This window comes from Aquila chrysaetos, chromosome 6 (assembly GCF_900496995.4).
Source record: "Aquila chrysaetos chrysaetos chromosome 6, bAquChr1.4, whole genome shotgun sequence".
Lineage (NCBI taxonomy): Eukaryota > Metazoa > Chordata > Aves > Accipitriformes > Accipitridae > Aquila > Aquila chrysaetos.
In genome coordinates this window covers 8,030,001-8,050,351 of record NC_044009.1, presented here as the reverse complement: position 1 = coordinate 8,050,351, position 20,351 = coordinate 8,030,001, and the positions used below count along the sequence as shown (strand labels likewise).

At 48.5% G+C, this 20,351-nt stretch overlaps 2 protein-coding genes across 2 annotated transcripts in view; both read right to left on the bottom strand.

Annotated features, from left to right (window-relative positions):
- Window positions 1-1,726: 1,726 nt before the first annotated feature.
- Window positions 1,727-11,949, bottom strand: SDHB (succinate dehydrogenase complex iron sulfur subunit B). Its single transcript, XM_030018385.2, has 8 exons — window positions 11,824-11,949; window positions 10,796-10,923; window positions 9,397-9,482; window positions 7,200-7,336; window positions 6,767-6,883; window positions 4,369-4,470; window positions 4,039-4,161; window positions 1,727-1,950 (listed from the first exon to the last, which is right to left on the bottom strand). Exons 1-8 carry the CDS (start codon window positions 11,896-11,898, stop codon window positions 1,873-1,875), a joined length of 846 nt encoding a protein of 281 aa, XP_029874245.1. The 5' UTR covers window positions 11,899-11,949; the 3' UTR covers window positions 1,727-1,872.
- A 399-nt stretch (window positions 11,950-12,348) lies between these two features.
- Window positions 12,349-20,351, bottom strand: part of LOC115343407 (protein-arginine deiminase type-2-like) — a 10,814-nt gene continuing 2,811 nt past the window's right edge. The window contains exons 6-16 of the mRNA XM_030019294.1: window positions 19,896-20,021; window positions 18,952-19,130; window positions 18,656-18,759; window positions 18,367-18,478; window positions 18,181-18,288; window positions 15,880-16,031; window positions 15,464-15,608; window positions 14,295-14,388; window positions 13,378-13,463; window positions 13,095-13,223; window positions 12,349-12,667 (exon numbers count right to left, since the gene is read on the bottom strand). Coding sequence (XP_029875154.1) covers window positions 12,434-12,667; window positions 13,095-13,223; window positions 13,378-13,463; window positions 14,295-14,388; window positions 15,464-15,608; window positions 15,880-16,031; window positions 18,181-18,288; window positions 18,367-18,478; window positions 18,656-18,759; window positions 18,952-19,130; window positions 19,896-20,021 — 1,469 coding nt within the window. The 3' untranslated portion in view covers window positions 12,349-12,433. The remainder of the gene's footprint in view (window positions 12,668-13,094; window positions 13,224-13,377; window positions 13,464-14,294; window positions 14,389-15,463; window positions 15,609-15,879; window positions 16,032-18,180; window positions 18,289-18,366; window positions 18,479-18,655; window positions 18,760-18,951; window positions 19,131-19,895; window positions 20,022-20,351) is intronic.

The following is a 20,351-nucleotide window of genomic DNA, read 5'->3' as shown; positions in this document are numbered from 1 at the left end:
TTTGGGGCTCCAATCACTGCAAAACCACTGCCAGAAATAGATAATGCCTGTGAGAAGGGCTGCTCCTGCCCACCACCACCACACTCAGCTGCAGCCAAAAAGCAACCACCCTCGCCTCTCTACCCACCCTTGCACAAGAAACCCTGTGTTTCTTTCACAGGAAGGGAGATACAGCAAATATTTCCTCTGTATGTGCCGCAGGTAGAGCCTGTGCTTCCTTCCAAAGCCAAAGGTGAAGCAGATTGTGTTCATCAGAACAGAAAAACCTCAGCCACTGCAGCAACAGTCAAAACAGTGAGGGGCTGCCTTCGGCTCCTCTGCACCCTGCTGCATTTTCATCCAACCCTCTTCTCAGCAAGCATGCCTAGCTTTTAAATAAAACAAGGCAAAACCCAGTTCATTTGTGTTCAAAAAACCCCCATGTTAACTAAAGAGAAAGGAATAGTGGGAGAGGAGGGGGATCACAAAGCTCTTTTTATTCAAGCTGTTGATGGGATCCCCTTGGATTTAAGCAGGGAGACGAGATTATGAAGTACAGGGATATGACAGAAATATCAGTATCATGGGACTGACAACACACCCCTGCTGTCTAAAATCAGCAGTTGGGTCTTCTCCATCGCAGGACCAGCACTCACCCCTTCTTAACCACAGCTCACCTGAGACACAGAAAACAGGGGCAATTCAGTGACATGGAAGAGCAGCCCGACACACATGGATTTTAAGCGTAAAGTCTCTGACCTACAGAAGTCTGCCTCACATCAGCTCTTGGGAATGAAGACATTAGCTCCAGGAAAATAAATAAGTATTTCTGCAAATGAAAATTAAGACAGCAATATCAGCTTGGCTTCTTGAAAACAGCCATAAGGTTCCCTTACTGCAGGATAGATAAATGTATGGAAAAACCAGGGTAATTTTGGGGGTAAGCCTTTCCAGAGCTGTATACAACTTTTTATGCCACCTCAACCTTCATTTGCTGCCCACTGGCAGCATCCTGGTTACCATACCACGTCTCAGAAGCAGCATCATGACATTTCTAGAAGTTTTTACTACACCTAGACAAAAAAAAAAAAAAAAAAAAAATCTATTAAGCAGCAAACCAGAAAGCACTTCCTTTCTCTCCACCCCCCTATGACTGCAAACAGCTGCTTCAAGCAACCACCTACCACAAACATCACAAGCTTGAGAAATGTGGAGCTAAAACCCACTTGTACTAGAACAAAGAGAAAGATGCAACCCTGTTCCAACAAATCTCATCTACTTCAGGACTTGAAATAAAACTAAGCATCCCAGCAGGGCAGTGGCAAGACACCTCTTTCCTAGTGGCACTGCCACCGGTATTTTGCCACATGCGTGCACCCTGTGAGCTCCAGGTCCTCACTTTGTACCTCACCAAGGAGCCCAGGGGATCTCAGAACAGGGTGAGATTCTTCCAACATTTCCCCTTCCCAGCCAGTTCCATTGTTTTCTTGCTAATCACCACAGGGCTTATTACTTGCAGGTCTCTTCCCACACATGCATTTGCTTTAATGACATGGGATCAAGGTCATTACAGAAATTCTGTGTCCATCTCTGCTGTGTGGCCACTTTCAAATCCTTATCCCACAGCAGAGCCTCAGAGGTGACCCCAGCTGCTCACACACTCAAAACTCTCAAACAGAGAGGTTTTGGATTCTACGATAGAGGCAGAGGCATCAGTTCAATATTGTTAATCAAGTAACAACTCTTATTTGTTCTTTACAGTATTTATTGTACATGCAAACCTGTAAGAAAAACACCAAACTCCCTGCTGGAACCTTCTCTTGCTAAATCAGGTATAAATTACTTTCAGGTAAAGCACATTTGTGTGTTACACTTCCAGTTAAGAGAACAGCATTATGCAGCAGTTGCCTTCTCTTTGTAAGTTGCCATCATCTTCTTGATCTCAGCAATCGCTTTGCCAGGGTTCAAACCCTAAGAAGGAAAAGTTTGTTAGCTCCTCTGGAAATCAGCAAGTTAGAGCATCCTCCCCTGCCTTGCCCCAATCTAAGTCATAGTAAACTCACAAATATGCTGCTACTCATAAGAATAGCTGGCAGAGGAGGTGCTCAGCAGCTCCCCCCCCCGCTTTTTTTTTTTTTTTTCTCTAAAAGCTGGAGTCCAGCCTAATATTGTGCTTCCTTTCAAATGCTGGGAGGTTACAGGATATTGAGGGACAGCTCTGAACAGCCTGCTCCAGGCAGGCTGAGCATTACAGTATGCAGAGCCCCTTGGTTAAGGCGTGCTGATCCAGGTTCACTGCACTCCAACTTCAATTTACAAGGGAAAAGCAAGCCAGCCTGGAGTAGAGATGCAGTGCTGGGAGCTCACCTCCTCTACCTGGAGGCTGAACCTGCAGCACTTCCCACTGCTTAAAGAAAAAAATGCTCATTTGACTTTGGAGGACTGGTTTTAATCAGCAACGCGAGGATCAAAGAGAAGAATGAGTGGCTGAGTGATAGGAACTTCTAATAAAGCTCAAGCAGGACTGAATTCAACACTTTTACAGGTATTACAAGATGACTTCTGGAGTCAAGAAACTGCCTTGTAAAAGCTTGACAGTGACAGTACAAGAGATGTGGCTTTTCTTCCTTGTCTGAAAAAAAAAAAAAAAAAGCTGTGTACTGGAGAACGCTAGGGAAGTGAGCAAGAACACTAAGGCACAAAATGAAAATGCTCTTCATGCAAAAGCCAGCTAAGCTTTCCTAAGAAGGTTTTTCTACAATATAGACACATGTCACCTTGCAAAGGCCCTTAATCCTGTAGCACTGCTACCAAACCAAGCATGCCTAATCTCAAAATGAGAGAGGGATCACAACCGCCCTGCTGTATCGTTGCGATTACAGCAGTAGCACGGCAGGACAGAGAATGAACAGGAAATTACCCTGGTGCAGAGCTCACCATGCAGTCTTTCCGGGCTGATCGAGACAACAGCCAGGATTAGAGCATGTGAGTGGAAACATGTTATTAACCACAAAAGTGTCTCAAACTTGAGACCAAGTGCTATTTCCCTGTACTACATACATTCCTACAGCCAGCCAGATCTTCAGGTTGAACCTTCACCTTTAGCTGAACTATGGCTGACACCAGATCACAAGCTAACTCCCTATAGAAAGGGGGAATTATCTATAGTCAATGAATCACTTTAGAAAAATACACACACACACAAAAAAAAAAAAAAAAAATCGGCACGCAGTGCTCCTGACAAACACATCAACCCATATCTCAAGCATCTCACCTTCCCCACATCTGTGATCCACTTAGACATTTGCCTTCATATTATTTCACAGCTCAAAGAGAATTATTCCACCACCAGGTGCAAGCAAAGGCTGGCTAGAAAACTGCACAGCTGGCAGGAAAGCAAAACTTGATAATCTGCCCAACAACAGGCACAAGGTCATCGCAAGATGAGGAAGAGGCATGCTCCGATTTGGGAAAGCTTGCTCAGTTTTCAAACAAAATACCAGAGAACAGACCATCTGGGAAATGCCCTGGCAGCAGGATGTCAGCATAAAACACATCCCCCAAAGGCACCATAAACTTGCTGTAGTCTTCTCCATTACACAAGTTGCACAATACATCAGGGATAGCTGCTACCACTGGAGTTTAAGGTTGCACCGTGGGGGGGTTAAGCGCATTACTCACAATGCTCACACCACTGATCTGACTACGCAAGACAAACTTCCCTGTACCGTTTCTGGCAGTGTCCCTCACATGACCGACCAGCGCCCTAACTGTCACACTCCTGAAACTTGGAAACAGACAGGTTCTCAAAGTCACAGCTTTGCTCATAAGGAAGAGATGTTCCCGTGATGTGTAATACACACTTTGCCACGTCCTCTTGTACAGTCACCATCATAAGCACGACTGCTGGTAACTCACTGTGTTTCAAAAGGCTGAACAAGCCAAGGAAAGCTTGAGGAAAACAAAAGCCTAAGCAGGTATGTTCCTATTGTTTTCAAACAGGGTGCTTGGAAACAAGCCAGTAACCCCAGAAGGGACATCTGCAGGACACACACGTACCTTAGGGCAAGTCCTCGTGCAATTCATGATAGTGTGACAACGGTAGAGAGAAAATGGGTCTTGAAGCTGCGCCAGGCGTTCCTCTGTGTAGTCATCTCTGGAGTCAATCATCCAGCGATAGGCCTGAAAGTCAGTGGCATTTGACACACCAAATGCTGCTTCAAGGTGTTGTAATTAGTGTGAAATTTTAAAAGCAACACCTAACTCAGGAATTCTGGTCCAGGATCTCAACTATGTAATACTATCCCACCTGCACTTGCAAATACTTATACTGCTTTCAGATGGGAAGTCCCTCAGCAGTCCCACATGACAAATGGGATCTGTCCTTACCTGCATCAGTACTGCAGGACCCAAGTACTTGTCCCCATTCCACCAGTAACTGGGACAGCTGGTGCTGCAGCAGGCACACAGGATGCACTCGTAGAGTCCGTCCTGCATGGGGGTGGGAGACCACAGTCAAGCCATTCCAGAAACCCATGACAAAGCATTTTTTTTTTTTTTTTAAGAGAGGGGATTTACAAGAGCACATGCTTCCTTCACCACCTTCCCCTCTAGTGACTTGCTGCAACAGAGTGGCTCCAAAAACCTTATGCTGAAGAAGCACTCATGGAAGAAAGCAATTTCTACATGCAGGTCCTCTGAAACAAGATGCATGCAATCTCTCATCTCAACCCGTATAATAAACTAGGGTTTGTGACAACAGGGGGGGAAAAAGCATAAACTGAAGAAAAATGTGAAAATTGCTTAATCTTCCTCCATTCCTTCCTTCCAGCCTGTCCCAGTAAGTGGCTGAGGAAAGGAACAGATATGTAACCAATTAAAAATTCAAGGCCATGTTACAGGAGAGAAGAAAGAGCAAAGTCTGCCCCACAGCCTAAGGGAGAAGAGCACATAGTTTAGTATGTGCTTTGAGGGGATCCCCAAGCACTTACAGAACAGGAAAGGTGTGAGTCTTTAGCCATTTCACCATTTTTACAGAGATGAAAGCCACCTTTATTTCAGGCGCTGAAGAAAAGAAAGGTAGACCTACATGGAAGTGACACTGGGCAAAAGACAAACTCTGAGGAGTCTGAGGGTCTCCCAAGTCTCCTAGCAGCTCAATCAACCCCCCAGGCTAAGAGAGAGTCTAGTCTGGCTTAATTTATGTATCTGAAAGTTGTTTTGGGACAAAGTTCTCATTAAATTTAGTTTAGAAAGATACCTGATGCCAGAACTCCTTGGAGTTTGTAACGAGTCTCCTGCATTAGTCTTTTGGAAAGACTTGCCAAAGCCAGGTAAGTCAGAGTTACCTTCTCGCTCTAAATTATTCTTATTTCTAATTGTAACATTTCAAATGATTGATGATTTAAAGAAAGAGGTCAGAGTTTTTCAGGTGACACCGTATCCAAGTTTCTCCTGCACGCAGGCCGTTCTCAAAGCAAGAGAAACTTCAGCAATGAGATAAAAAGCAAGTTTACTAGTTGTGAGAAAGGTTCAGACAGCTCTTGCAGTCACTTTTAGGTTTGCTTATTTCTACTTGAATGAGAAAGTGATTTCAAGGATGCCACTTTATGAAAACCATGTGAAGGGAGAGTCCCTTTAGTCCTTACATACAGATCAGATCACATTATGAAGTGGTGCAGGAGAACTAACTGTTGCCCTTGGATAGATAGTCTTTCAGACTGTAAAATCCTGTGGTCGTTAAGACGTCACAGTGCCAACCAATCACACAGTGCTGCCAACATCTTGGGCACATGACTGGTCTATTCATTAGACCTTAACTTCACAGCAAACACACATAATGGAAAACTTTCAAAGATCACTGCAGAGAATTAGGTGCAGCTCACATGTTTTCATTGAATCCCCTTTAATCAGCCTTCCTCTTTGCTGTTCATATTCACCTCTCTTTTACCACTTGCCAAAAATCTGGGCTGCCTGCCCACTTTGCGCCTACTTAGTGACCATCACAGCAACAATCACAGTGGAGCATCGACAGGCAGAGCTTTGAACCATGAAGTGAGTGACAGATTCATCAAGACAGGTCAGAAGCAAAAGAGAAACTGCTGATTTAATGATACTTACTGTGGCAGCCAAGGAAATCCAGACAAGAACTTCCTCACACTATAAGCTTTTAAAAAAGCTATTATGTTCCAGCTGTTCAAATGGTTCCTCAGGCACCCTTCAGCTTTATGCAGAAACCTTGGAGCAACAATACTACGTTCCCAGAAAATCCCCCAAAATAATGCAGTGCTCAAGACAGATATCCGAAGACTTGCACTAACAGATCATGCTTGTGTCTCCACATCCAAAAGGGTTTAGCTTTTGCCATTAGTTTTTAGGGCTGTAAAACCCAGCAAGCAGCAACATGAGAGCATTGCTTAGCATGCTGCAGCTAGACAAGACAGACAGCGCTGAGCCCAACAGCCTACATGCCAGCATACAGTGCCTTATCTCCATTGGAATATCACAAGCCTGTAGCCTTCACAAAGTTTTTACAAACACACACGGTTTCGCAGTGCAGTCAGTGAAAATGAGATCCAAGTCCCCATCGCAACCGCATTTCATTAGCGAATGTTACCCCTAGCAATGCAGGCATGCCATGACACTGCATTTCAGGGAGCAGATTCCACCCACATCAGGTTTTGTACCAGACAGCTTTGTCATTAAAGGAACTAGAAGCTACTGCATGTTAACGTTTAACCCTGGTCTTATCTAGAAGGGATTTCAATGGTAGAAAAGAAGCAGTAACCAGTTTCTGACGGTCTTCTATGGACTGCAGGTACTGCTCCTTGCCCTGTTTTGACTCATCCTTCTTCTTCAGGTAAGGCTCGATGGATTTGTACTGTGCATAGAAGTTACTCAAGTCCTAGGAGTCAAAAGGCAAAGAGGTCACATTTGTTAAGCTAAATTGATGCATGAGAGATTGAACATCTGCTACCACTCCAACAGAAGAAGGCATTTTCTACCTCAGCCTGCCACATTCCTCCAAATGAGGACAGATTTAGTCACTGCTGTGAAGCTCAGACCCACCCAAGCCAGAAAACACCAGCAGGAGTAACATGAACTGTGAGACCTGATCTTGTTGGCACCTCCCAACGTTATCCTTACCAACCCAATCTGAACCCCACACTGCCTGGAACAGTGTCACCTGTGGTCGCAAGCTGACAAAGGCAGATACTCACTGGAACAAGGTCCTTCACCACATACATGTGGGGGAGAGGGTAGATTTTAGTGATCTTGTTGAGATCGGGGTCAATTCTTTTGATACAGGCCAGCGTGTTTCCACCAGCAATGTTCATAGCACAAGAGCCGCAGATGCCTGAGTGGGAGAAGAGAGTAAAGCATTAGATATTTACCCTCTTATCCTACTTGAGGAAGATCCTCTTGGCCCCAAACATGCCCCTAGGCTGTCTTCAAGAAACTCTGTACGTGACGAGGAAAACGCCAGAAGTTGCCATTGGGCCAAACACGTTGCTACTTAAATAAAGAACAAACACAGGAGTCACTTTCATTAAAGCCTAAACACATTCTCGGTGTTAAACTTCCTTCCACAGCAGAAAACAAGTGGCTTGGACACTTCATCCCTTTCGCATCATTCATTAGTTTTACATGCTACTTAGGGTGGGGAAAACATTCAGCTTTGTTCACAAGTTTGAAGCACAAGCTTGTATTGATGTGAAGCAGCTAACACCAAGATTATAACGTGGGAACCATGCGCATCCCCCATCAGCCCTACAGTTATGGTCAAAAGCATCCCTGAAGGTCAGGAACATAAACCAAAGTCCCTAAGACAGAAGCTTCATTCTGTGCCTTCTGCAGCAGGGTGGAGTGGTGCCATAAACTGCATTCATTAACTCCCAAAGGTGAGAGGACAGACACCAACCAGAACAAACAGCATATAAATAGCTTAACAAATGGATTACATGACACCACTAATGATCTCCCAGTAATAGAAGGATCAGATGAAGCCCAGGAAAGGCCAAGGTTTAGAAGAAAAACCACTGCAGAACAGTCACAGATACTGCTCAGGTCAGGAGCTCGGGTATCCAATTCAGTCTGATGCCTAAAACATCATATTAGCAAGACGACAAATGTTGAAAGGGCAAAACTCTAATATCAGAGGATTTGACACATATCAATTGATATGAGTCAGAGAAATGCCACTGCTCCTCACACTGATGAGCTAGTGCGTCTCAGTGCCTGATGCATTGGCCTTCGCTGCCAGATAAATGCTGGCACTTGAACAAGGTTATTCCTCCCACTCAAGAAATGGTTACAAGTATTTTCCAGTCAACTGGAGAGGGAACCAGGACTGCAGACACAGGCCCACGAGTATGGAAGAGGAATGTGTGATCAGGTTTTTTTTCTCCTGCACAGCAGAAAAGGGGCAAGATTGAACCAGCCCAGCTTGAAAAATCTGTCTTCAGGTTCTCAAAGAAAAGTATTCAGGGCAATTAATTCCAGCTGCTCGGGAACAGTGTTGGCTATCTAAATATCAGACACTGAGAACAACTACACCATATGAAATTCCTCCACCTGCTATGCAGATTCTACAGGAAATGGCTGCGTTAAAGCATGCTTTTCATTTAGATCCAAGGCAAAACATCTTTAGGCATCAATTGCACCTAAATTTCTCATACTTGCAAACCCACCTAATTAAATCAAAAGTCATTCCATAAAGGCATCCTCCCTTCTTGCATTTCCACAACTATCATTTAAAGCTCAGCATCCTAACATTACCCATGAAGTAGGATTTTTTTTTTTTTTTTTTTTAACAGGGAAAGTCACCTGGACAGGTAAGTTTTAATGCAGTTAAACAGACATGCCGATTTGTCCCTGTATGAGAACCAGCCGGTCGCTCTGCAATGCAAAACCACCAGATGGCCTTTTCCTCAATCAATCATTTAGCTTAGTCAAAGGGCCAAAAAAAAGATTCCTGAAGCTATTCCTAGAAGTCATAAGTACTCTTCCAGTTACACCCTTTATTTCCACAGCAGCACTAGATAAAGCAGCCCCTACAATTCATTCCCATTCGCCACATCTGCCCCCTCAATTTTGCTGTTGTAATCTCTCTTGCTAGATTTCCCTACGCAGTCCATCACTGGAGGGCAGCAAGATGAACAAGATTAGGACAGAAACAGGAACGACTGGGGCTGTTTAAGCATATTGCTCACAGCTTAGTGTTGTGCGATTACGCCCTGTGAATATGAGCTTTAACTTTTACTACTTGATTCACTGAGGTATTTCATATGCAGCAGCTGGAAGAGGAGGGTGGTATGCTGCCATCTACCCTGAAGTTTTCTAGTGGTTACACATACACTGTCAGCAACAGTCTTCAAAGACCATATTCAGTTTAGCAGGCTGGAAAATCCTTCTTACCTTCCCTGCATGATCTGCGGAAGGTGAGAGTAGAATCCAACTCATTTTTAATCTTGATCAGAGCATCAAGCACCATAGGCCCACATCTATAACAGAAAACAAAGTCGGTGAACCTGTATAAACCCCCCCAGCCTCAGTGCTTGATCTCTGGCACCCCCTAAAAGGGCTTTGATCAACTACAATTAAGAATACACTTTTTGCCCATCCCAGGCAACAAGACAGAGATCTCTCTATCAGCAGCGTGACCTATTTGCTCAGTACACCCCAGGGTCAGGGTGGGAAAGAAGCCCTTTCTTTTGCTGATACTCAGAAGATCTGGCTCACCTGAAGAGGGTTCAGACAGCACAAATGAAAATGGAGTGCCTTGCTACTGATTCTCTTATTTTGGGTCAGGTTTTAACAAGTCTGCCTGTCCTCATTAGTCACAAGAGGCAGTGCTGCACACAAAAACAAACAGTCTTGGACAACTTATGTAATTTTATATACAGCAAACAAGGCAACACCCAGAAATTAACTGGTGCAAGTCACAAAACTTTGAGTTCTCCGTCATCTGCTTCCTAAGTAGGGAGCTGCGTGGCTTTGTATCTGAAGCTTTCAGAAAGGGCTTGAGGTGAATTCCTCTGGCAAAAGCACAGCAGCAAGTGGAGCTCAGGGAAATCAAGGCACACATGCTCATGTGAAGGTTTCTGCACCACAGGGAAGACAGCATCCCTTCGCAGAATCACAGAGAAGTAAGAGCTTTCTTGGCAATAGCTACAGCAAAGTGTGCAGGTGATTACTACAAGTTTAACATCACCTGCAAATCAGAAATAACTAAGTGTGAAGAAAACTATGAGAAGAGTTGATAAAACTTCCACCTTATCTCCCAGGTCTGGGACTGTGAGCTATACATAAAAGTTTCCTTTTGGAACGTGCCCCAGATTTACTATATAAATAAAGCTTATTAAAGCCATGAAACATCTTCAAGGCTTCAACATAACTCAGGAACACAGATAAAACCTCACAGAAGTCACAAAACGAAGCAACCATTTTACTGCTGACAGCTACTGAGACACTGGCATTCAGGGTACAGTTTTGTCACACTCGGCACCAACAGCTGAGGGAGGGAAAAATAATCCCACATAATCATAGTAAGATTTTCTTTGTCATGAAATAACATTGATCTTACCTGTGCTGAGGACAAGCTGCTCTGTAACACAGCTGAGGCACCACCCCCCTGGCCACTCCAGCAAGGTTTTAACAGTCCCTGAAGCTTAATGAGTCTGCTGACACCTTTAGCTGTCAGCTCAAGTGCTCCTCAACCACCCTCCATTATCACTTGGCAGATAACCCCACATGCACACACAGCCCCAATGCACCTGCCTGACAGCAAAGCCTCTCCCTAATGGGGCATACTCACTTATTCAAATCCACTTCATACGTCTGCATGCGGGGCTTGTCCCCAGGCTTATCAGGATCCCATCTGTAGATGGCAAACTTCTTGATACGGGGCGCTGCTGCAGCTGCTGTCTGCGCTCCCCGACACATCTGTATTCAAACAACAGCCTTAGGTCCCTTCAGGTGGCTTTTAGCCAGGCAACAAAACGACCTGAGGCCACACATTTGGGGTGAGAGCTGCAGGACCCATCGCTGCTTTGTATTTGGGCATTTGTACAGTTGTTGGAAAATCCTCCCAAGGATTTGCTGCAGCAGTGTACCCTGGCACACGCAACCACCTCTGACCTGAGGCTCCCTCCTCCACAAGGCAGATAATCCTAAAACTAACCAGCAACCCACCAGTGCCTGCAGACACTCTTTCCTCCACAGCCCTGAAGACTCTCCCTGCCCCAAAACTGCCCTCAGAAGCTCCCAGCCACATCTCTACCCTGCTCCAGTATTCCCCCAGGAGCTTCCTTCCCCTCCAGGCCACCTGCCCCTACTCACCTCTCCCTAAATTACCCCACATCCCTATCCCTCCTGTTCACACATCCCTTCCCAACCCCCTTCTGCATTCCCCCCCCAATTTCCTGTCACCCTCCCGTCTCCCCCTAAACCCTTCCCAGATCCCTTCCCACTCCTTTTTGCCCTCATATCCTCCCCAGCATCCCCCTCACACTTCCTCTTTCCCCGAAGCCCACCCTCCTCCTTCTCCTACCCACTCTGAACCCTCTTCTCATCCCGTACTGCATCCTGGACTACCTCCAGCCCCTCCCAGCTTCCTCCCAGGCCCCTCTGCACCCCTTCCTGCCCCCCATCTCCCTCCCCAAAACTCACACAGCCCCTCCCACCCACCAGCCCCCCCCATCTCAGCCCTCCTCACCCACCCACCCCCCAATTCCCTTCAACACCCCCTCCAGCCCCCCATCTCCCCCCAAGCCCCTCGCACCACGCCTCCCCCAAAGGCCCCCCACACGGCTGCCCGGGTCAGGGCAGCTCTAGGCCCCTCACCGGCCGCAAGCTGGCCCGCAGGAGCCGTGCGGGGACGCCGCGCCTCAAGGAGACTCCCACCACGGCCGCCGCCATCTTGGCGTTGCGCAGTTCCGACCCCGCTCCCGCCCCGGAAGCGGAAAAAGCCGCTAGCACGGCCATAGAGCGCCGCTTTAAGAGAGGGAGGGGCGGGGCTCTGCGGGCAGCCATTTTGGGTGTGGCGGCGGCCGCAGGGGAGGCGCCATGTTGAGTGTGGTGCACCCTGTGGCACAAGGCGGGATAGCGGGGCCAGGACGGCTGGATCCCCCCTTTTTGGGGAGGGGGGGGGACCAGTGCGGCCCCCCATTAATTCCCATCCGAATTCTTTCTGCAGGGGAGGTGCCCAGGCCCTCCCATCTGCCGCAACACTGGTCGGGGCACAATGGCAGGTGCCAATGGCTGACATGGGATCCCCCCCCCCCCCCCCCTTGCCCTCCCTGAGGGCATCCTTCCCTTTCTCTCACGATTTTCACCCCTTATTATTTAATTTCCCGCCTCATTCCTCACAGCAAATTCATTTATTAACTGAATTGCAAGCAACACACGCTGAAAAAGCCGCCAGGGGCGAGGGTGGAGGGAGGAGGAGGCCTCGCTATGGTGTTACGTGCCACCATTTGAAGGCAAAGGGCTGCCGCTGGACATTTGTGCCACAGCGGACCTCCCCGAGCCTGCCATGGTAGGAGGCCACCTCCTCGAGGAAGCAGCAGCGTAGGCCCAGCGGCTCCAGGAGGGAGCGGGTCTGCCGCTCCAGGCAGCATTCACCCCCCATCACGGGGCCGAAGGGTTTGGGGATGCCCAGGTCCTTGGCCAGGATGATCATGGTGACCTGTGGGGTGACACAAGGGGAGCCCAGCGGCATCGGGACTGATGAAGCCGAAGGAAAGCCGCTGGCCACCCTCCTCCATCAGCCTCACCCCAAAATGGCGCATCGACACCACTTTTTGCAGCCACCTTCCCCCAAGCCTCCAAATCCAGCATAATTTTCCCCCTTTTTATCATTAAAATGTGCCCCACGCCTTGCAATTTCACTTCTTTGAAAGGCTTTCACCTCAAAACTATGTAGGTTAACCCCGCTGCAAGCAACACAAAGCCACAAAGTTATGGTAGACCCGGGCTTATCTGAGCCTGGCTGGAGATATTTTCTTTGTCTGGGCAGCTGTAAATATTGTGCTTTTGTGGCACAACTTTGGGGACTCATCCTGGCTGAATAAACTGGTTTTTGGAGAGACCTGAGGAACAGGGACCCCCCTCACCATGTTGGGGAAGTATGGTACGGCTTTGCCCTGCTTGTCGAGCTTGAAGAGGGCCGGCAGATCGACGATGTCCTCCTCCGTCAACCCCAGCTCCTTCTTGAGGACATCCCTGTTCCAGTCGATGCAGCGCTGGAGGGGATGGAGAAGAGTGGGTAGGCATGGCCCCCAAAACCATCTCACGCAGGAGGAAAGCCAAAATGCAACACCTCCCTTAAGGGTTTGCACCACCCTGGGGCAGTTATTACAAGAAATATCAATTATTACCAGAAATATCAGTTATTACCTGGACATACTGGTTCTGCTGCACCAGGTTGTCGTTGGAAAGGACCTTGTTAATGGTGACCCGTTTTGTGTCTGTTCCCAAGTACCCTACAAATGCAACCCCTGTTAAAATGAAGTGGTGCTAGCAGAAGCCTGGCTTAAAATGGGGTACACAGATGGAAAAAGTCCCCAAAATCATGATTTTCTGAGCTTGGAGTTAAGGCTGCCGTGAGTCCCAATTCTTAGTTTATTGGGAAACTGGGTGGGAAGAAAACCTCTGCCCATTGGAAAGAGCATTGGAAAAGTCCTATCATCCATCCTGCTGCCCACATGAATCATTATCTGCTAAAGCTCTCCATTCAGCTCCACAAAACCAGAGCTGCCACCTCCATGGAGGCCACCCCTTGTTTGGGGACAGCCGGGTCCCAGGCAGGTGGCAGTGACCCAGAGGGACCTGTGGAGGTATGAAGACCTTCCCCCAAACCCATCACAGATGGATGATGTTCAAAACCACAGTTAGAGGATGCCCAAACTGACAACCAAAACGTCATTGCTGCAGGGAGGGAAGGGCAAGCGAGAAAAAATGGTGCTAATTTGGGGTGATGTGAGAGTCCCCGGTTGTCCCACTCCATGCTGGAGCTCTGCTGGTATTTACAGAGATGCTCCATCCCACCAAGCAAGCATCCCCTCCGTGCAGAGGGCTTGATCCCTCCCATCCCACTCGCTTTCCCAAAATAGGGCTTGGGGAGGCTGGGTATGGTGGGCAGGCATCCCGCTTGCCAGCTGTGAAGGGCAACCGGGCGGGAAAAGGTCCCCACGTCCCCTGATACCCGCACGTCGGTCAGGTGCTGCCGCCCTCGGGCCGGCTGCTCTGTGGGGTGGCTCCGGCTGTCTCAGCTAACATCAAAGCTCAGCCGAAGCCGCCCACTGTCCCCTTGCCTTTGAACATGGTGGCTTCACCCTGGCCCTCCTTCTGCTTCTCCCGAAAGAGCTTGTAGCACGCCGCAGGGCTGGCCATCAGCATCCGAAATCGCTGGGGCAAGATGGGAGGGAGAGTGGTCACTGAAAGTGCCTTATCTAAAGCCTTGGGGGACTTCAGGGGCTTATTTTTGCAAGGAACCTGAGCTTAAACTCTTAAAATTAGGTGTTTTTGCTGTTATTTAGTGCCTTTTTTAATGTGGTGCTGAGGGGATGTATCCAAAAGAGGTGCAGGGATTTACACTGTTGGCAGATACCAACTGCCCCCAAGGGGTTAAACTGCTGCTGGGTCAGGGAGGAAAACAGCATCCTGGCTGCAGCTGGGTCCAATCCTGCCCACCCCAGGTGGGGTATATAAACCCCCGGGAGGGTGTTTGCTGGAGGTTTGGGTGAGCTGAGGTGGTGGTGGAGGAGTGTGGTTGCTGTCTGGGGGGTGGGTTGGTTTGTTTCTGGGCTGGCATTGCAATGTGAGGCAGGATAGAGCAAGTGAATAATCAGGCTCTGACTTCCTCAGAAGAAGCCAGATGAGCTAATCCTATGGGAATTGTGAATTTGTAGGGTCTGAGTCCTGTGTGTGTCCCAGCTTGCTTCCCACCAGTGGAAATGGTTTCCTTGCTCCTTGGTGGAGCACCAGAGGCTGCTTGCTGCAGTCTTGATGGGATTTCTTATGGGGGCTTAGCACAGCCCTGGGGAGGGCAAAAGCACTGAATGGAGGGTTTGTGAGGGGGGTGTGTGTGCATAAATACTTTTTCTATGAACCAGCAAGGTCAAGACGTGGTTTCCCTGGGAGAAAAAATCTTGTGTCAGAAGCAGTAAAAACCAGGATAGAGGAAAGAGAAAATATCTGGGAGATGCTGAGCAGCTGTGAACCGTGGCCAGCCCATGTGAATATTGAGGTTTACATTTCTTGGACAACCTTTGCAGGTATCTTTTTTTCTTCTGTGTTGATTATTAGCTCAACAAGTTCCTTTTTGTGTTCAGAGCCCTCATTTTGTGGATGAGGTGAGAACCCCAGCAAGTACTGGTTGGGACTGTCAAGGAAACAAGCTTTGGGGTTTTCCTTAGAGGTGCCCTAATGGGATTAGCTGCTCAGAAGAGAAACCGTAGAGTGGCACAGGGTTTTGGGGTACCTTTGCATCGGAGGTGGGCACAAAAGTGACGAACTCATCAACGTGGCCTACGGACAGCCAGTCGGAGTAGAGCTCCACGGGAGCCTGCACTTGCTGGGCGTAGAGGAAATCCCGCACTACTCTGGTCATTCTCCTCCCTGCAGCTCTGGGGGGGAGAATACCCCCGAGAGAGGGGATAAGGGTAGTAAATACTTATGCAGCAATATGTACATACACATAAATTGTTATCAAGGTGGAGGAAAGAAAGGAGGGTGTAAATGTGAAGATGGAGATTGGGTGGATCCACTCCATAGGGTACTGGATTTGCAGCTGGTCAGGGAATGGCTAATTAAGGCCATTAATATGATTTTTTGGATGATATTTAGGGGCAGTTGTGGTTCCTTTGCTCCTAAACCTGTGGGTTTCCCATAGCTTACGTGGGGAAGCTGCTGCCGATGAGGATCCTCCCCAGGGGATACTCCTTCCCTGCCACGGTCACGGGTGGGCTGACCTCCAGGTTGCCGAAGGAGTCGAGGCTGGTGATGGCTTCAAAGAGGGGCTCTCTGGTCACGTAGCCAAAGTCGGGGCCCTGGGGAAAGAGAAATCACTGTGGGCTTTGCCCTGAGTCCCCCATGCTTCTGTGCCTTTGCTTTTATCCCTCCTGCTGGCCTCAGACCTGTTCCAGTGGGTAAAAATATTAACAGTGAAGCCTGTCCATGGATGGGGAGAGGCTAAAGGAAAGGCAAGAGGATAAAGGTCTCTGGGTCATCTGAGCTCAGTAATAAATGGCAAATGCCGGTGGCAGAGCTGGGGAGAGATGTCCTCTGCCATCCCACAGCCAATGTTTAAGTGTCTGCATTAAGATAATTAGGTGCTGGGGTGGCCCTGAAGCTGAGTTTCTGGATGGCTCTTGTCTAGCTAGATGAACTTCAGCCCCTGAGGGTAAATCCTCCCCAGGCATAAGAGCTACCTGAAGGGCTGTACTTCACTTAAATCCTATTTAAGCCTTGATTTTCAGGACTTAATGTACCTGGGATTTAAGGTATTGTGCATGCAGGGGTAATTAACCCTTGGTTGTGATGTGCCAGGGTCAAATGCCCGAGGGAGAGATTGTAATGCTAAAAATAGGGCAAAAATGGCAGTGGTGGACAAAAGTCCTGCCTTGAACCTGTCCTTGCTCTCTGGTTCAAGTCAACATGGGCTTGGAGCTCATGGCAACCCCTGGGACAAGATCAGGTATCTGTTGGGTTTGCATTAAATCCCAATCACTTATTAGTGTTGGGTTTCCGTAAGGGTAAACCAAATACACAGGTTGGTAAAAATGAGCAGGGAGACCTGAGGGTGCATGGCTTTGATCTAGAAGTGTTTTTTTTTTTTAATTGAGGATGTTTGGAAAAGCTGGGATAGCGAGAGTGCAGCAGGGCTGCCTTTCCTTGAGGCTCCCTGTGCATTTTTGGGGGGCATATCTGGAGGATGGCTGGGGGTCAGATCCTTTCCCTGGGTGCTGCGGGAGGGACTGAGCATGAAACACCTGCTCTCAGCTTATTTCAGTTTAATAAACCATAAAGCCAGTATGGTTTCAACTGTCAAGGCACTGGTTCATCCCAGGTTTGAGGGTCACATCCAAGTCCTATCAGTTCCAGATTGATTTTGAGGGGCTAATTCCCTCTCGTCTCCTTTTTCCCTGGCGCAGGGTCACAGGGGCTTAGGGCTTGGCCGGGGTGAAAGGAGGACCTGTGCGTGTTACGTTTGGCTAAATATTCCTAGCTGGAAAATGAGATTGGAAAGATAGGAGTGGGGATTAGGGGAGGCTTCAAAGCAGAAACTGGAGTATAATGTGTTAGCAGCTCCAAAGCTGAAATTGCTTCTCTAAATATGAAGCAAAGCAATTCCTAAAGAGGGCAGATAGAAGCGGTTGCCTGGCTTATTTGTGAAGGAGCGGATCAGTGCGGTATTCCCATCCTGCCTGATGAATCTGGGACTGCGTGTACTCATTTCAGGCATGAGAAACGATATATTTCAATGCTTTTGAAAGTGCTTAACCTTCCCCAAAGTGACATGCAGCAAAGAGCTGTCCTCTTCTCCTATTACTGTCAGAGAGAAGACCAGGGCTGAGGCTGCTGCCAGGGCCTGCCTGTGTATATGGGGCTGAGATTTGGTGGCTACTTGAGGATGTCCTGCCCTTTCTGCATGGTGATATCTCAAGGGATCGTTCAATCCATCTTTTTCCCATGCTTGTCTTTGCTGGGCTTTCCCAAAGTGCCCTGGTCAGGGTCACTGCCCTCCCAGGCAGCTTTCTTTGCATGCCCTGCCTGCAGCTGCCCCTTTGCCTTGGCAAAGCAGCCCCACGGGGATGTTTTTGGCAGCTGGCTGCATCTTGGTCTCTTCTGAGGAAGTAAATTGACCCCTCTCATGTTTTCCTTTCCTCTCTTGCTTGGGAGCTGCTGCGTATTCACAGGTGTAGAGGAGGAAAGGAAGAACCAGCCCATTGCTGGGATACTCGGAGTGAAGAAAGCCGCTCCTGTCCCGGAGCTTGGCAGGAGTCTATTGTTCCTAGACATGTGAGCTCCTCCTTTCCCCTCTCATCCAGCACCTTCTGGATAAAAGGTTTTCGAGATGCCATTGTAGGGCCTCCAAGGAGCCAAGTGCAAGTGGGATTTTAGGAAAGGTTAAACAGGTTAAGCTTAAAAACCTTCAAGCTGCTCCTTGGGCAATGCAAGTGACTGTTCTGCTCTTACCAGCAGCTCCTTGATGGGGAATTGCTCCAGACCTCCATCTCGAGGGGAGTCTAGCACCACTGGGAAGCTTTTATGGGGAGCATGGGTGTAGCCAAACTCAATCTCATCCTGAAGAAGGAAGGAAAACCCTCATGGGGCACATCAGCAGGGAGGGAAAGCTTTGCCCCCTCTCTGGTGCCCACCTACCTGCATCCAGCGATCCCCACGGTTGATGTAGCCAAAGCAAGCCTTCAGCTCACAGCCAGCCTTGTTCACCAGGTTTTTTATCTCCTTGATGAAGAGGTAGTTGTCCTTCATGCTGGGAAAGTGGATGGCAGGAGGGAAGGGGATGAAGGGCTGCTGGAGGATGGGTAACCCCTGCAGGCATCTGCCTTTCCCTCTGCCCATCACCTCCCCAGCCTGTTTCTGTGACCTCCAGGGAGACTATGAGACTGATGCTGATTTGGCTGGGAAGGCATCATCCCTTGGCCTTTACCTGCAGACGAAGACATTCACTGGTGCCAAAGTGTTGGGGGTCATGATCCATGGTGCTACCCTGAACACTACTGAGTCGGTGAAGATTGGTGTATGGGGGATACCCTGGGGAGGCAAGCAGAAATCAGGTACTTTCCACACCCTGTTGACCACTATTCCCCCCAATTATCCTACCCCTGAAGTCATTTTTGGGGTAAATTAATGGGGACTGCTCTCCATTCAATCCCCATCCCCTTCTGCATGGCCCTCTGGCTGTTGCAGCCTCCCATCTTCACCGCTTCCCCAGAGCCCCCAGACCTCAGCCAGTGTCTCCAGGAGGCTGACATGGATGGAGACCAGCCCAGAGAAGGTGTCATCAGGAAAGCAGAGCCCCTCAATGAAGAAGTCAAGCTCAGCGGCCCCACCGGTGTACTGCACAGTGTGGTACAGCTTCCTCCGGCCCAGCACGTGAACGTAGCGCTGCCCAAAGAAAGGGTCTGCAAGAAGAGAAAGGGGAAGGTGAGCAATTTCCAAAGTTTCAGTGGTGGTTTCAAGCCTGTTTTGCTTGCGTGCAAAGAGGTACTGCAATCCCTCTGTGCTGGAGCTTTTCTGCCTCTGTGGGTGGATACAACTTCATCTGGCAGAAGTACCTTAAAACAGGAGTTAAGGGGCTTGCAATTTTGCAGTCGTGCACAAGAAGGGTGAGGAAAAGTGTCACAGCCTTTCCTTGGATGGAGCAGTTATTGGGAAGATGTTTTCATGGGGTTTCTGCCCTTGCAGCCCTCTCTGACATGCCATGGGATGACAATGCCACCAGTCCTCCTGCTGACAGACTGCCTCTGCATGGAGGGACAAGACCAAGCTACTTAATGGCACATTTCTGGGCTGGATAAGGGCTTTTGGTCCCAGAGAATAAATTACTGCCCACAGTAAGGAACAAGGAGGGGAAAATGTGTTGTAGAGCATGTTGCTGTCATGGAGAAAGCATCTGGGTGTCAGGACCCATGGCTCTCTTTTTTTTTTTTTTTTTTGCTACTCCTTTGCTGGATGACCTTGGATAAACAGCTTTATGGCCATCTGCCTCTGCTTGTTAATCTCCAAAGTTTTCCAAGGGATGCTGAGGGCATGATTTGCTTCAGAAGTGCCATTTGAAGAGCATGGTGAGGACCAGGTCAGAGATGGAAAGAAAAGAGCTTGCAGGGATCTCAAAAGCACCACAAACAAGGAGGAAGGGGCAGAGGAGGACATGAGGAAGGACTTACTCTGCACATAGAAGACCCCAACTTTGTCAGCATCGGAGACAGGAATATAGAGAACGATTTCGTACCCCCGCGGCAGGCGCTGTGGCCCTTTGGTCCTCAAGACCATCCGGGACATGTCCAGCAAATCTGGGGTGCAAACAAAAAAAAGTTGGGTGGTGGGTGATTGTACCATGCAGCTCTGGCTTGCTTGCATGCTCTCTCCTGGGGTTTGCATCTCCCATGCCAAGAAAGCTGCTCTTCCCTTGCTATCAGCCTTTGCAAGTCGGAAAAACAACCTGTGGTCCTGCTAGCAAAGCTTGTGGCTTGTGCTTTGAAACAAATACCCTTTTTTTTTCCACCCCCCACCCCCCTTCTTTTTTTCCCCCATCACAGCCCTGATGCAGCTGGTCCCTGGTGCCAAAAAGCCAATGGGCACCAGCTCTGTGTGGTTTTAGTTTTCCAGGAACAGGCGGGTGT

Excerpts from the sequence above, each read along its gene's own strand:
- SDHB (XM_030018385.2), bottom strand. The coding sequence starts at position 11,898 with ATGGCGGCGGCCGTGGTGGGAGTCTCCTTGAGGCGCGGCGTCCCCGCA. Across the intron at positions 10,924-11,823 it reads TGCGGGCCAGCTTGCGGCCG|ATGTGTCGGGGAGCGCAGAC; the intron begins GTGAGGGGCCTA and ends GTTTGAATACAG. Across the intron at positions 6,884-7,199 it reads TGGTGAAGGACCTTGTTCCA|GACTTGAGTAACTTCTATGC; the intron begins GTGAGTATCTGC and ends TTTGACTCCTAG.